Genomic DNA, 12187 nt, shown 5'->3' with positions numbered 1-12187 from the left:
ACCCCCAGCCAGCATCTGTTCTTCTTTTGCCATTGCCTTCAGATCAAGATAGGCAGAATGTCTAGTAGGTATTCTCTACAGATTATTGTGAATTGAGTGCAGCAAATCAGTGTTCTGCAGTGAAATAACAGGACCAAACATGACATGAAAAATAAAACACAAGTTCATTCAACTGTAAGAAATGTTATGAACATTCTGGGCACTTTAAGACACAGGAAGAATCTTACTGTTGAGGTAAAACTTTCAATCCAGGATTGCAGGTCAGTAATGTTAACACACACTGCCTGGGGACTGACCTTTGCAGCAATTAAGTTTGCTATAGCTATTTCAAGAGCTGATTTGGCTTGTGACACTCTAAGTTAGAAAAACAGCTTAACTGTTTCAGGAGGGTGTGAATGAGCACCCTTGCCTGAATGTGTCATCTCGTTTCCCATCTGGTTCAAAGCTTCTGCCTTTACAGATCCCTTGATTTGCTGAGATACAACTCAGAGGCCAGAGCATCTGCAAGCTGCTGTGCAGTGTAGCACAGGTCACCCTGCAAGAGCCTGTGATGTCTGAGCTGGAGATAATTGTGAATGATTATGCAAATTTACTTAGAAACTGAAAAGCAGCCTGGGAGATAAGCTCTGGGAAGGATAGATGTTGTTGGAGGAGCCAGACAGCAAGTCTAAGGGAAGGCCAAAAGCTCCTGGAGGGCAATGTCAGTGCCCAAAACAAACATGGAAAAGCTGATAAAGTCCAGACAAGGACCAAGCTTGGGGTCACTGATTTGTTGTTCAGGCCCAGTTTTGATGAATGATGGCAAGACTTAAGACAGAGTGATGCTACTGGGTAACAGCTTTTCTAAGTGGAATCTCATTTCCTGGAAGACATTGTTGCTTTGCTCTGATCTGTCTTTGTGAATATGTTTTGTCTTCTGGGAGTCACACATACTATGAGGAGGAGCTTCAGATCTACATGGCAGGTATTGCTCAAAGACAGTGTTTCTTAGCTTAAAAAGGGGATGTAAAATCTAAGTGTATTTAATGGGTAGACACTGCAGGGGAAGAAGTGTCATCCAGGATGAAATAAGGATGGAGCTGTGTGTAAAAGGAGTGAGACAAATCCAAGCAAATTCAGCCTCATGCTGGGTGTCAGAGACAAAGCCACAGCAGAATACCTTCATCAGACAAATTAATAACTTCCCATAGCCCAGCTTTGTGCCCATCTTAAGTGAGGGTGTTGTTGCTTTTGAAAATGCAAACACCGCGCTGCCCATTTTGTGGGTGAAAGCAACGCTGTGCCTCCAGACCAGGAGCTATTTTAGAATACTTTGTAATACCCAAACAGCTTCTGCAGCTGGAAATAGCATCAGGTCTTTGGAGAAACAAATGTGTCATACTGTAGGAAACACACAGGCTCAGACTAAGGAGAAGTATAGACTAGATTCTGTCCTCCCAAATGACAATCTACATCATGTATGTAGGCAGCACTACATTCCTTTCCATGTGTGTGTTGCTCCAGCAGGTATAGATAAGAAATTCCACATCTGACTGTTCTGTTGGTTTGGGTTTTTTTAACAGGCCCGTGCAGAGATTTTCCCTCCCTCTCTTGTCCCCTTGTGGCAGCCGCTCTTATGCAAATGAAGTCGATCAGGTGAGTGTGACTGTGACTTCAGGAACTAGTTCTGCTGAGCAGGGGTTTTAAAATCCCTGAAGCCTGGCGACCAAACTCATCTTTCCAGTTTGCCAGAGAGACTCCAAGCCGGACCTCTTGAGCATGCTCCACATTCTTTCCTAGCACCGAGCTTCCATTGACGTAGCACGGTATGTGCTGCTAAGCATGGAAATAAACAATCATACAAGTGGGTTTTTTCTATTTTTGGAACTCACTCAGCAGATTAAATGTTCCACCTTACAATGGAGGGAATCTGCATGACAAATTCTTAATAAAGCACTCTTTCTGGAGAGTAGTTGTTGAAAGACATGTAAATAAATCGTGTGTCCTCACCACTTCATCAAGAGAGTGGCCCTTTTTAGCAGTCCTCTCCTTGAAGATACTGACTTGCCAGGAGCAGTGGCAGGCAAAAGGGATGATGTTTTGTCATCTTGTCTGTCTTGTGGCACAGAACTCAGCACTGAAGCAGTGCTAGAGCATGCACAACTTGCTTTATAACTCTGGAACAGTTTCAGAGCTCAGATGTGATCCTTGCATCACTGCTGGACTTCCAGCGTGAGAAGCCTTTGCAGCTTCCACCCAGCTTCCACCCTGATCAGTCCTTGAGTATGCTGGGGAAAGCCAAATTTGTAGCTTGTTAAAAAAGATGAGTCGGAGTGAATTGCAGGCAATTATTATGTAATCACACCCACAGCAGCACCTTGGATGTGCAATTGTTGCTGTTGGACTGTCTGATGCACCATTTTAGCTTGTTATTTAACTGCTGCCTGTCTTTGGGTTAGAAAAAGGAATTTGGAGAGGGAAGGAGGTATACTTCCATTTAAATTGTAAGTTGGAAAAATAGGAAGGCCAAAAAAGCCCAACCAGACAAGAAAAGTGATGACCTACTGGTCCTAATTTCATATATTAACCCCACTTGAATCTTCTTAGCTCTTAGAACCTAGCTCTAGAGGGCTTAGATGCTAGAGAGAGAGAGATAAGTGTGCAGTCAGAAAGATTAAACGATATTCTTTCTTCAGTCAAACTGTCTTCTCCATGCCCTGTGGGCTACTTGCACACAAGAGTGGACTCCTGCCTGCTTTGAATATATAGGAGCAGTTCCTGATGAAGGGAAAATGTCTTGGGAACTGTCAGGTATATTTTCAGATTTCAAGATGGATGTGAACTGCCAGAGCATGGTGGTTTGCTTGGTCTGTTTGCCTTGGAAGCCTGTTTGCCAGAGGTGCTGAACTCCTCCGTGTTGGGAGGGCAGTGATCTTGCCTCTCTGGAGTGAACTCAGTATGAAAATGTCATTCCTTGTGTTCAGGAGGCACTGGGTGGCAGGAGGCAGTGAGTGTAGAGAACATCCCTGGAACACGCTGCTCCTGGCCAAGGATGTGACTTATTCTGTGTGCTGCAAATCACTGATATCAAATACTCAATCCCAGTGCATTTTGTTGTGGTTTGTTTTGCAGATTGGCAGCAGAGCTGTGCTTATAACAGGCTGTGACTCGGGATTTGGATTTGCCTTGGCCAAGCACCTGCATGACAAAGGTTTCATTATTTATGCTGGCTGCCTGCAAAAGGTAGGGAAAACAAAAACTGTCCTTCACCTGTGGCATGTGCAGTGACGCATAGCAACTCCAGTCTTCCCTCTCCACCCTGCACAGCTTTCTGCCAAGGAGAGGGAGGGTGGTTGGTACAGGGAAAGACACCGGTGCTTGAATTTCACAGAGCAGAACCAGGACTGAATGGTATCTAGGGAGGTTCTTATTTATGTTGCAACATTGTGGTCTGTTCCATGTCTGAAGAACTGGAATCCCAAATCTAATTTTATAGGCTTAACCATAAGCAAAATTTGGTGTCAGGCTGTGGTCTGGATCTTTGGCCCTGCTCTCACTTGGTATATATTTATGCAGGGCTTATTTTGATTAATTTTGAAATACACCAAACCACCAGTGATTTTATAGCATGTGTTCTGAGCATATTTTTCTATATTCATGAGCACAGCCATGTCATGGTGTATATTGGTGGTCTCCTGAAATAGTTGGGTGGGTGATAGAGTCCCACTAGTGCAAATGAGGGAAGAATCCTTCCACAAACAGCTCAGTGACACAGCCTTGATATGCTCTGAAGGAGATCTTGGTGTGGCAAAGCATTGATGGTCATGGAGAACAGGAGAGGCTTTTAGTCTCTCTCTCCTTATGAAGCACTGCACTTTTTTTAGCTGCACAGCCATTTCCTAACAGAAACAAACTTACCCCTGAGGATATCCTGGGGTGGGTCAGTTAGTTTGATCTAATCTTTTAGCTCACTCATCACTATAAACATATCTTGAATAGTGATACTATTTAAGGAGAATTTGCCAGGTATTCTTTATTGTTATTCGACTTTCTACTATTATTTTTTTGCATTATTACTAAGTTTTGCTTAAATTAGTAGTTTGTTTCTGCTGCATTTTTTCAAAATAGGTGTCTGTCTCGATAGCTCTGTCTTGTGTCCCAGTGCTGAATCAAAGATTTGTTAAGCTGGGCTCCCTCTACAGGCGTCACAGCAGAACAGGACACTTGATACAAACTGCTGCCTTTTGAAAAGGCTCCAGACAGAGGGTAGATAAATACTTTTTTGAGTGATGTTCTACTCAGCTTTTGTAACTGAAGATCAATATTAGAGAATATAAGAACACTGCAAATTTAAAAAACGCTGTTTAGGGTAATAGCCTGCCTCTATGTTGACTGAAGTCAAAAACTTCAGAGTTGCAAAGTTACTTAATCTGTTTCATTTCTTCTGTCTGAGCTGCTAAAAAGCCACAATTTCCAGTGGACATACCTAACAGTTACTGAAACCTCCCTTCTATTTTTGTTGTCTTCAGTACTTTTTCTACTGAATGCATGTTCATGCAGCATGCCAGAAGTCTTTTAGACTTTGATCAATATTTACTTCCTCACAGAAAAATCAGCAGAAAGCTTTGTAGTATCACTCTGTAATTAAATACTGCTTCTTTAGCTGAACTCACACACCATGTTCCAAAATCTGTGTGGCCATGCCAAGAATGGTAATAGCAGTTGTCATCAGAAACACTGGAAAATGCCAAAGCTCTTTAGTTAGCTGAGTGGCCTCCCATGTGTCTTCAGGCCATTGTACTTTCTGTAGAACTAAAACAACTCTAGGAGATTGAGCTGATTTTTCACTGTGCTACAGGCTTCTCCAGCAAAACCATAAGCAGAATTCTGATCAGAGTATAATTATTGCTGGTGCTGATTTTAGCAGCAGAAAAATCTTCATGTTTTTAGATGTTAGATAAAAGTGGAGGTAGAAATAAGGAACATAATCTTTGGCTTGGATGTATTTGACCTAGCCCTAATGTAGAGGAACTGACTCTGAAACTTCAGTATCACTTTCATGGGTTTGTTTTTCACAGCACACCTGCACATCAGGAGCAGACTGCTGCTTGGGGAGCTGCTGTGTCCTCAGGGCATGCACAGTTCTTAGGAATGCCATGTTCTTATTGCAGATTAAAAGTGCAGGAGCTTGTACTGAGCAGGGGGTGCTTGCTGGGTGCCTTGCTGCAGCAGATCCACCTCTGGCTGCTTTCTTGGAGGTTAAAGCAGTTTGTACCAGCTGACTTGGTACAGGACTCGTGTTCAGATGGAGATGCTTGAGGAATGGTGTTCTGCAGGACCAGTCCTGTCTGCTCCCCTTCTTCCTAGGGCTGCAGGACTGTCCTGAATATTCTGTGACTGCCCTGTACACTCTTTTGCTTGATTTGATGGTTGGTTGGCATTTGATATTCTGCACAGCTCTTTAGCCAGATTGAAGCACTTTCTTCCCCTCTAGGACAAGGGAGAGGGTGGCTCCAAGGAGCTGGATGCCATGAAGAGTGATCGAATGAGAACTGTGCAGCTCAACGTCTGTGACAGCAAAGAAATGGACCGGGCAGTGGAGCATGTGCAGGGCAGCCTCGAGGACCCAGAGAAAGGTGGGTGTGTGCAATGGGCCATGAGGCTGCAGAGGGACAGGAGCTTCCTTGGCTGGGCTCTGAGAGCATTGTCAGGGCGTATTTCAAAAGCTGAGCATGTGATTGAAGGACACAAATCTTTGAGGAGCAGCAGGGCAGAGCAAACGGCCTGTTTGAATATTGTACCATGTCAGAAAGGAGCTTCCCACTTCACACAGCATCTACAAAGAAAACTGCTTTGTTCTTCACTAGCTCCTGTAGGGACACGGGCAAAAACCAGTGGTGTTCAAGGCTCTGGGATTAGTACTCTGTTCCTGTGAACTGAAGTTCATTGTGACTCCCTTTCTGTTGTAAAACCTGCCCTGTGCCCAGAGATTGGGAATTACAAATGGAAATGTGTCCCCCACTCTTTCAAAAGGCAAAGGAAATTGAGATGTTTTCCAAAGAATTTCCCATGAAGCCAGCTGGGTGTCATTAATGCTATTGTAGATACTACCATTTACAGTTCAGGGGATAGCTGTACTGATTTTCTTAGCCTGTCTACTTCATTCTTCTGAGGTGAGCAGCAAATTCAGCTCCAGTACTGTGAAAATTGCCTTTGCTCATACATTTCTGAAACCTTTCCACCCTTTGAAGTACATTTTCCTCCTAAAGGATATCCACATTCAACAGAAGGTTGTTTTAAGCAGAACAACCAGTAATGTTTTGGTTTGGATTTCGCAAACCAATTTCTTTTGATTTTCTTTGTATTTAATTTTTACATATGGATCTTCTATATAAATTAAGTTTTCTAGCTCTGTATTCTCAAGCACAGGCCAGGATGAAGTTGCCTTTTCTAGGCTTCTTCTGATAATACAGATCTGGACACAGTCAGTCAACAGATAAAAGTGAGTTTTTCTAAACAACAGACAGAAACCTTTCTCAGACTTTCCTCAGCATGTTTCCTGTACAATTAGAATATTATATGAAATGAGTTAATTTTATTTTAAAATCCTTTCAAATCTTTCATTTTATTGCCAAATGAGTAGGTAGCTTCAGTTGTTGCCATTTTGGTTGCAGCAGAATAAAAGGGAGAGGCCATGGCGTGCATACTCACCCATGCCTACACCCTCCTTCCCAGCACTGCAGACACTCTAGTTCTTATGGTAACAGAAGGCTTTTTACTTTGAAAAAATTACTCTTGTTTCTTACAAGGTCATTCCTATTCTTATTATTTGCATTATATATTTTGCTTCTTTTAAAAAATTATGATGATAAAAAAGGAGTGAGAGAAAAAAAGAACAGCTTAGGCAAGGCTGAAGTTCTCTGCTGGCTCAGAACTTCCTGGGAAGCCTCATTGACAGTACTTTGTGGCTGCAGTGTTGTTGGGTGGTACAGGCAGATCTCTGTGGTGGTTCTGTTTTCTTAGGAGACTGAAGTGCACTCTGGACTCTCTTCTATCTGGTCTTCACCATCACAAGTCATAATGAAAAGCTCTGTTGTGTGGTTCAGTAACCTACTTGCACAACTAATGGTGCTTGATTTTGTCTTGTAGGGCTCTGGGGGCTGGTGAACAATGCTGGCATCTCCACATTTGGGGAAGTTGAATTCACCAGCATGGACACCTACATGGAGGTAGCTGAAGTGAACCTGTGGGGCACCGTGCGAACCACCAAGGCTTTCCTCCCGCTCATCCGGAGGTCTAAGGGTGAGTGGCAGAGCTCCTGACTGGCTCTCCCTGTAGCAGGCCCTTCATCCAGCCACATCCTGCTGTGTTAGAGGCCAGAAGGTCTGTGGCACTTCTTTCTGCACCATTGACACCTTCCTGCCCTCAGAGATACGATGTGGTCCCCATCAGACACACGGATTGCCTCACCTCTCTGAGTTACACAGCAAGGCAGCAGGCCTGAAAACCTGTTCTTTCTCTTTCCCATATGTGCTGCCTTCTCCTGCAACATCCCACACAAGATCTAATCCGTTATATCTTCTTTTACCTGTTCACAAACTGCAGCTCACAATCAATTACAGTGCCAGGAGCATTCCTCCCTGCTATATAAAAATCAACTGTGGCAGGATGGGCAGCAGCAGTGCAAAAAGCTTGCAGGGAAGTTGTTATTTTGCACTGTTACTCTGGGAGCCTGTGATGTAGGAAAAGAGGGGGTTGTACAGCAGTGACATGCAGACCTGGAGCTTGCATAGGTCTCAGCATAAAGGGGCAAAAGCTTTCCTGTGCTAGGGCCTACTGCCTGACTAAATAAGAGTATTTTTCACTCTTGAGGCATCCACAGGCATTTACAATACTGCCCTGTGCTGCAGACCTGGGCTGGATGTGGCCTGGGGAGCCTTTCTTCCACCATGGAAGGTCATCCATTTCTGAGGTCAAAGTTTCTCTTTCTAACGCAACTTAGCAATGAGCCCTGGTAGAAAGTGCAGAGGACTCCAACCTCTACCTAGACTACAACATCCACAGCCTCTTACCAGCAATTTCCCCAGCCCAAATGGTTGCTTCTGGCAGGGAGAAAGGCCTCTCTTCCTGGAGCCATAACCCAGATGTCACATGGAAGAGTGCAGTGGACTTAAGCTCCTCTGCCCATTGGTGATACTGGAACAATCTATTCCATTTTGAGTGAGCCACCACTGGCCTTTGCAAATAAACATGCTCAGCTTTGGTGCCAGAGCCTTTCCTTGTTCCTGCTTTATTTGTCTGGGCTCAGTCCAAATTTCTGATGAGCAATCCTGTTTCCCCCTGTGCAGGCTCTGTCAGGAGCACAAACCTGAAGGCCATTGCCTAAGCCAGCACTGCTGAGGCAGAGCCATGAGCAGGTCTGCCAGGCAGTGGGCACTGGGCAGGTGGGTGGGTGCACGTTCAGGAATGTGTTGGGTGGTGTGTGCCAGGTACCTGCTCCAGGCCAGGTACCACAGCTCAGCTGTGCTCTGCCCAGGTCGTGTGGTGAACATCAGCAGCATGATGGGGCGGATGGGCAGCCCCGCCCGCTCTCCCTACTGCATCACCAAGTTCGGCGTGGAGGCCTTCTCCGACTGCCTGCGCTACGAGATGCAGCCCCAGGGCGTCATGGTGAGCATCGTGGAACCCGGCAACTTCATCGCGGGCACCAACCTGTACAGCCCCGAGCGCATCAAGGCCATCGCCGACAAGATGTGGGACGAGCTCCCCGAGATCGTGCGCAAGGACTACGGCCGCAAGTACTTCGACGAGCAGGTCAGCAAGATGGAGTCGTACTGCAACAGCGGCTCCAGGGACACGTCGCCCGTCATCGAGAGCGTGGCGCACGCGCTCACCTCCACAACCCCCTACACCCGCTACCACCCCATGGATTACTACTGGTGGGTGCGCATGCAGATCATGACCCACATGCCCGCTGCCATCGCAGACCGGCTCTACGTCTACTGAGGCCTCACGCTCATAAGCTATCCAGGTGGGAAATCTGTTTTAAAGAGAGCTTTGTACACACTTCCCATTAGTCCTTTTTAAATTTTTCTAACCTCATTTCAGAGTACTGTATTTTAGCTCTAAAGGGTTCATTTAAATATCTGACATAACCTAAAAGGCAGTAATTTGCAAGGGATGTTTCATAGGCAGGAATATGTTATGTTTGTGCAGGGACGATGATTTTTTTTTTGCTATTTATTTCATGTAATCCTTTCTTTTTTCACCTCAAATATGAAGCTGTAATCATTATTTAAACTGCAATTGCTCTGAAGCTTTTTCAGAATAATTTCTGCTGATGGCCAAACACAATCTTCACAGTTCCTGCCTAGGATGCAGCCTCCACACCATAAAACAGAATCCCTCCATGCTCTAATGGCAAACCACTGCTTCCTCATGACAAAGAATGTCCAACTGACTTTTCCAGGCCTGGTCACAGTAGCCCAAGGCAGAGCAGAGACTTCTTTAAGTTGGGGATCAGAACTCAAAATGCTCAAGGTGCTGAAACTGAGCAAATGACCCCATCCCTTTCTCTCTTAGAATTACATTGATGAAACCCTAGAGAAAAGGAACCAGTCTGCTTTTCTCGCATGCTTTCTTGCAAAGGAGTTCAGCGACCCAGGGACTCAACCTTGCAGACTTTCACCACAGGAGTTCCTTACTCATATGAGCATTCCCATAACTGTGAGCAGCTTTACGCACAGGACTGCAGGTGTCAGGATTGGCCTGCAGTGACATTTCCCTTCTCTTCACAGTATCTGAACATGAACTCCAGAGTTAGCTTGGAGAGGAGCTTCCCTTGAGCTCCATTGTGGAGCAGATGGAGCAGAGAGGGTTACAGTCACATCAGTGAATGCCCTTCTCTCCAGGGACCTCAGTTACAGCCAAGTATTTGTACAGCAGCTTGCACAGAAGGGCCTTAACCCTGACCAGGCCTCCAGTACTGCAGCACAGGTGATGATAACAATCATAACTTCCATTGAAGGAGTCACTGAGCTGAAATACTTGCCACATGACATAGATCTATCAGAACATCCATAACAATAATGTTAACTTTAGGAGCAGTCTCATTTCCATGATGGTTGTTTACATATCTGAGAAACATTTGTTTTGTACTTTTAGAAAAGAAAAGGAAAAAAAAAAGAGCCTTTCATGAGGAATTCAGGAAGAGGAAATTTTTTTAAGCTTGAAAGGCAAAAATAAAAAGTAATTAATGACCATTGTTAGTGAAGTTGAAAAGAAAAGATTTCATGTGCTCTAGTAACATACTGTGACATGATCAAACTCCTTTGGCTTAATAAATGTATACATGAATGGTAACAAAATTCAGAGGCTCCCTCTCTTTATTTTTGAAATACATAAGGTGAAGGCTCATATTCTGTAGTGGTGAGGCTCATGCCTTTTACACACACACATCTTTCAGAGGCTCATTTGCAGTCTTGAGCCCTTCATGTCTGTACTGGGTATTGCAAGACTTATGCAGGAGTACCAGCTGTGTCCTGCATCTCGTGACAGACATGCCTGGACTCTGTGTATTCACAGCTCTTAAACCTGTATTTGGAGTGGACTCTTGCAGATTACAAAGGATTATTATGGATTATTCCTAAGGGATCAGGAAAGGAAACTGAGCTCTGAAGAGGGGAGGGTAGTAGCAGTGATTCAGCAGGGTAGCACACAACAGGTCACTGACAGATCCCAAATAAAGTCCAGGGAGAGACTGGCTGGTTTCCAGACCTTCCTGATTTTCTTCAGAATCCCAGCAGTGGTAGCTACATCTCGAGTGCAGGGCATATTGCCTTGTTTTCCAATACAAGGACTTGTCTAGGACAAAACATGAGTATGAACTACCCACTAGGCACAAGGACTGAATTGCAAAGCAGAGCAAAACACCTGGATAACACTGTCTGTGGCAGATGACACAGCAGAGAGAGAAAAGCCTTTACAAGGGAAGTTCTTGTAGTCTAAAATTTAGCTTTTAAGATGCTAAGTAGCATAAAAAATCATGTAATTCCACCTGGGATGCTAGCTCCCAGTTTTACTGCTGAGTTTTAATACAAATCAGTGGAGTTAGATATGGAGGTGTCCTGGTTTAGGGCAAATTTGGGAGGAAACTTCCAAAGGGATCCCCCTAGAAGGCAGATTCAAGCAACCCCTCCCCCAGTTGGTTCGGGGAAAGATTTCCTTGGAGAAAAGTGGAGAAAACCTGTGTATTTAACAAGCAAAGTATTCACAAACTTTTAAAATGAATAATATTAAACAATAAAACCTCTCACTGTTCTGAAGAGATGGCAAATTCAGAAAGTCCTTCTTGTGGTGTGTAGCTCAGCTCGCTCAGTCTCTTATCAATCGCTCCAGTGCTGGAATGCAGCGTCCCAGTCCCAATGGGCCACAGGTGTGAGCTCCCAGTGTTTTTCTGGGGTTTCAGTCCAGAGCAGGGCCAATCAGTTCCAAGAAAAAGAAAAGCCACAGTCCAGGGAACTTCTCTGTCTCAGCTAGCTAAAAAAAAACTAATTAAAAGCAAAGGAGAACTCTCTCCCACTGTCCGTGCTGCACACAACAGTCTGTGAAAAGAAATGCTGAACACTCTTATCTTTATGTTTTTGTATACAATCACCTCAGGCATTGCACCGCTTCTCCTTCTCCCCCTTTCACTCTCAGATCTAGTTTTAAATGTACAAAACTTATTTCTGGGCTAAAGAGACCAATGGGGATACAATTCAGCATCATAAAGTCAGCCCAGGACAGGAGGAAACTGAGTGCACAGCCAGGTTATCTCAGTTTAGCTCTGAGACCCCGGGAGCAAACATAGCAGGTGTTCAACAGCACCGTGTTCATTCCCAGCCAGAGGGATAAAGCTGAGCAGGGATAACTGCACTCACATGCACATGGCATTTCTCCTGGAGGCTCCTGAACTCTCCCATGAGGTGGCCTCAGGGAGCTCTGGAGCTGTGCCACTGCGCCAGGGCTGGAGGAGATGTGGCAGTCCTGCTGCCCTGCAGTGCAAGTCACAGGGAGCTGTGATGGGGAAGCAATGGCTGGGGTGCTCCTGTGCATCCACAGCTGTGCCAATATTTCTGTGTGAGTTTTCCTGACTCTGGGAGAGGTTGGCAGCGGATTTGTGGTCAGGAGGGCAGCAAGCTGGCAAGGTTTCCTGCTGGGATCTTGG

At 45.0% G+C, this 12187-nt stretch overlaps 1 protein-coding gene across 2 annotated transcripts in view; it reads left to right on the top strand.

Moving 5' to 3' along the window:
- The window catches only part of BDH1 (3-hydroxybutyrate dehydrogenase 1), a 12678-nt gene extending 2332 nt beyond the window's left edge, over positions 1-10346 (top strand). The window contains exons 3-8 of one of the 2 annotated variants that reach the window (XM_031062786.1): positions 1563-1635; positions 3112-3222; positions 5474-5615; positions 7129-7281; positions 8516-9010; positions 9297-10346. In XM_031062786.1, coding sequence (XP_030918646.1) covers positions 1563-1635; positions 3112-3222; positions 5474-5615; positions 7129-7281; positions 8516-8985 — 949 coding nt within the window. In that variant the 3' untranslated portion in view covers positions 8986-9010; positions 9297-10346. Of the gene's footprint in view, positions 1-1562; positions 1636-3111; positions 3223-5473; positions 5616-7128; positions 7282-8515 lie in introns of both variants that reach the window. The other variant, XM_005427994.2, reaches the window with a different exon arrangement.
- The last annotated feature ends 1841 nt before the right edge of the window (positions 10347-12187 follow it).

This window comes from Geospiza fortis, unplaced genomic scaffold (genome assembly GCF_000277835.1).
Source record: "Geospiza fortis unplaced genomic scaffold, GeoFor_1.0 scaffold19, whole genome shotgun sequence".
NCBI lineage: Eukaryota > Metazoa > Chordata > Aves > Passeriformes > Thraupidae > Geospiza > Geospiza fortis.
The sequence above is the reverse complement of the archived record's forward strand: the minus strand, read 5'-3'. Positions and strand labels throughout refer to the sequence as shown.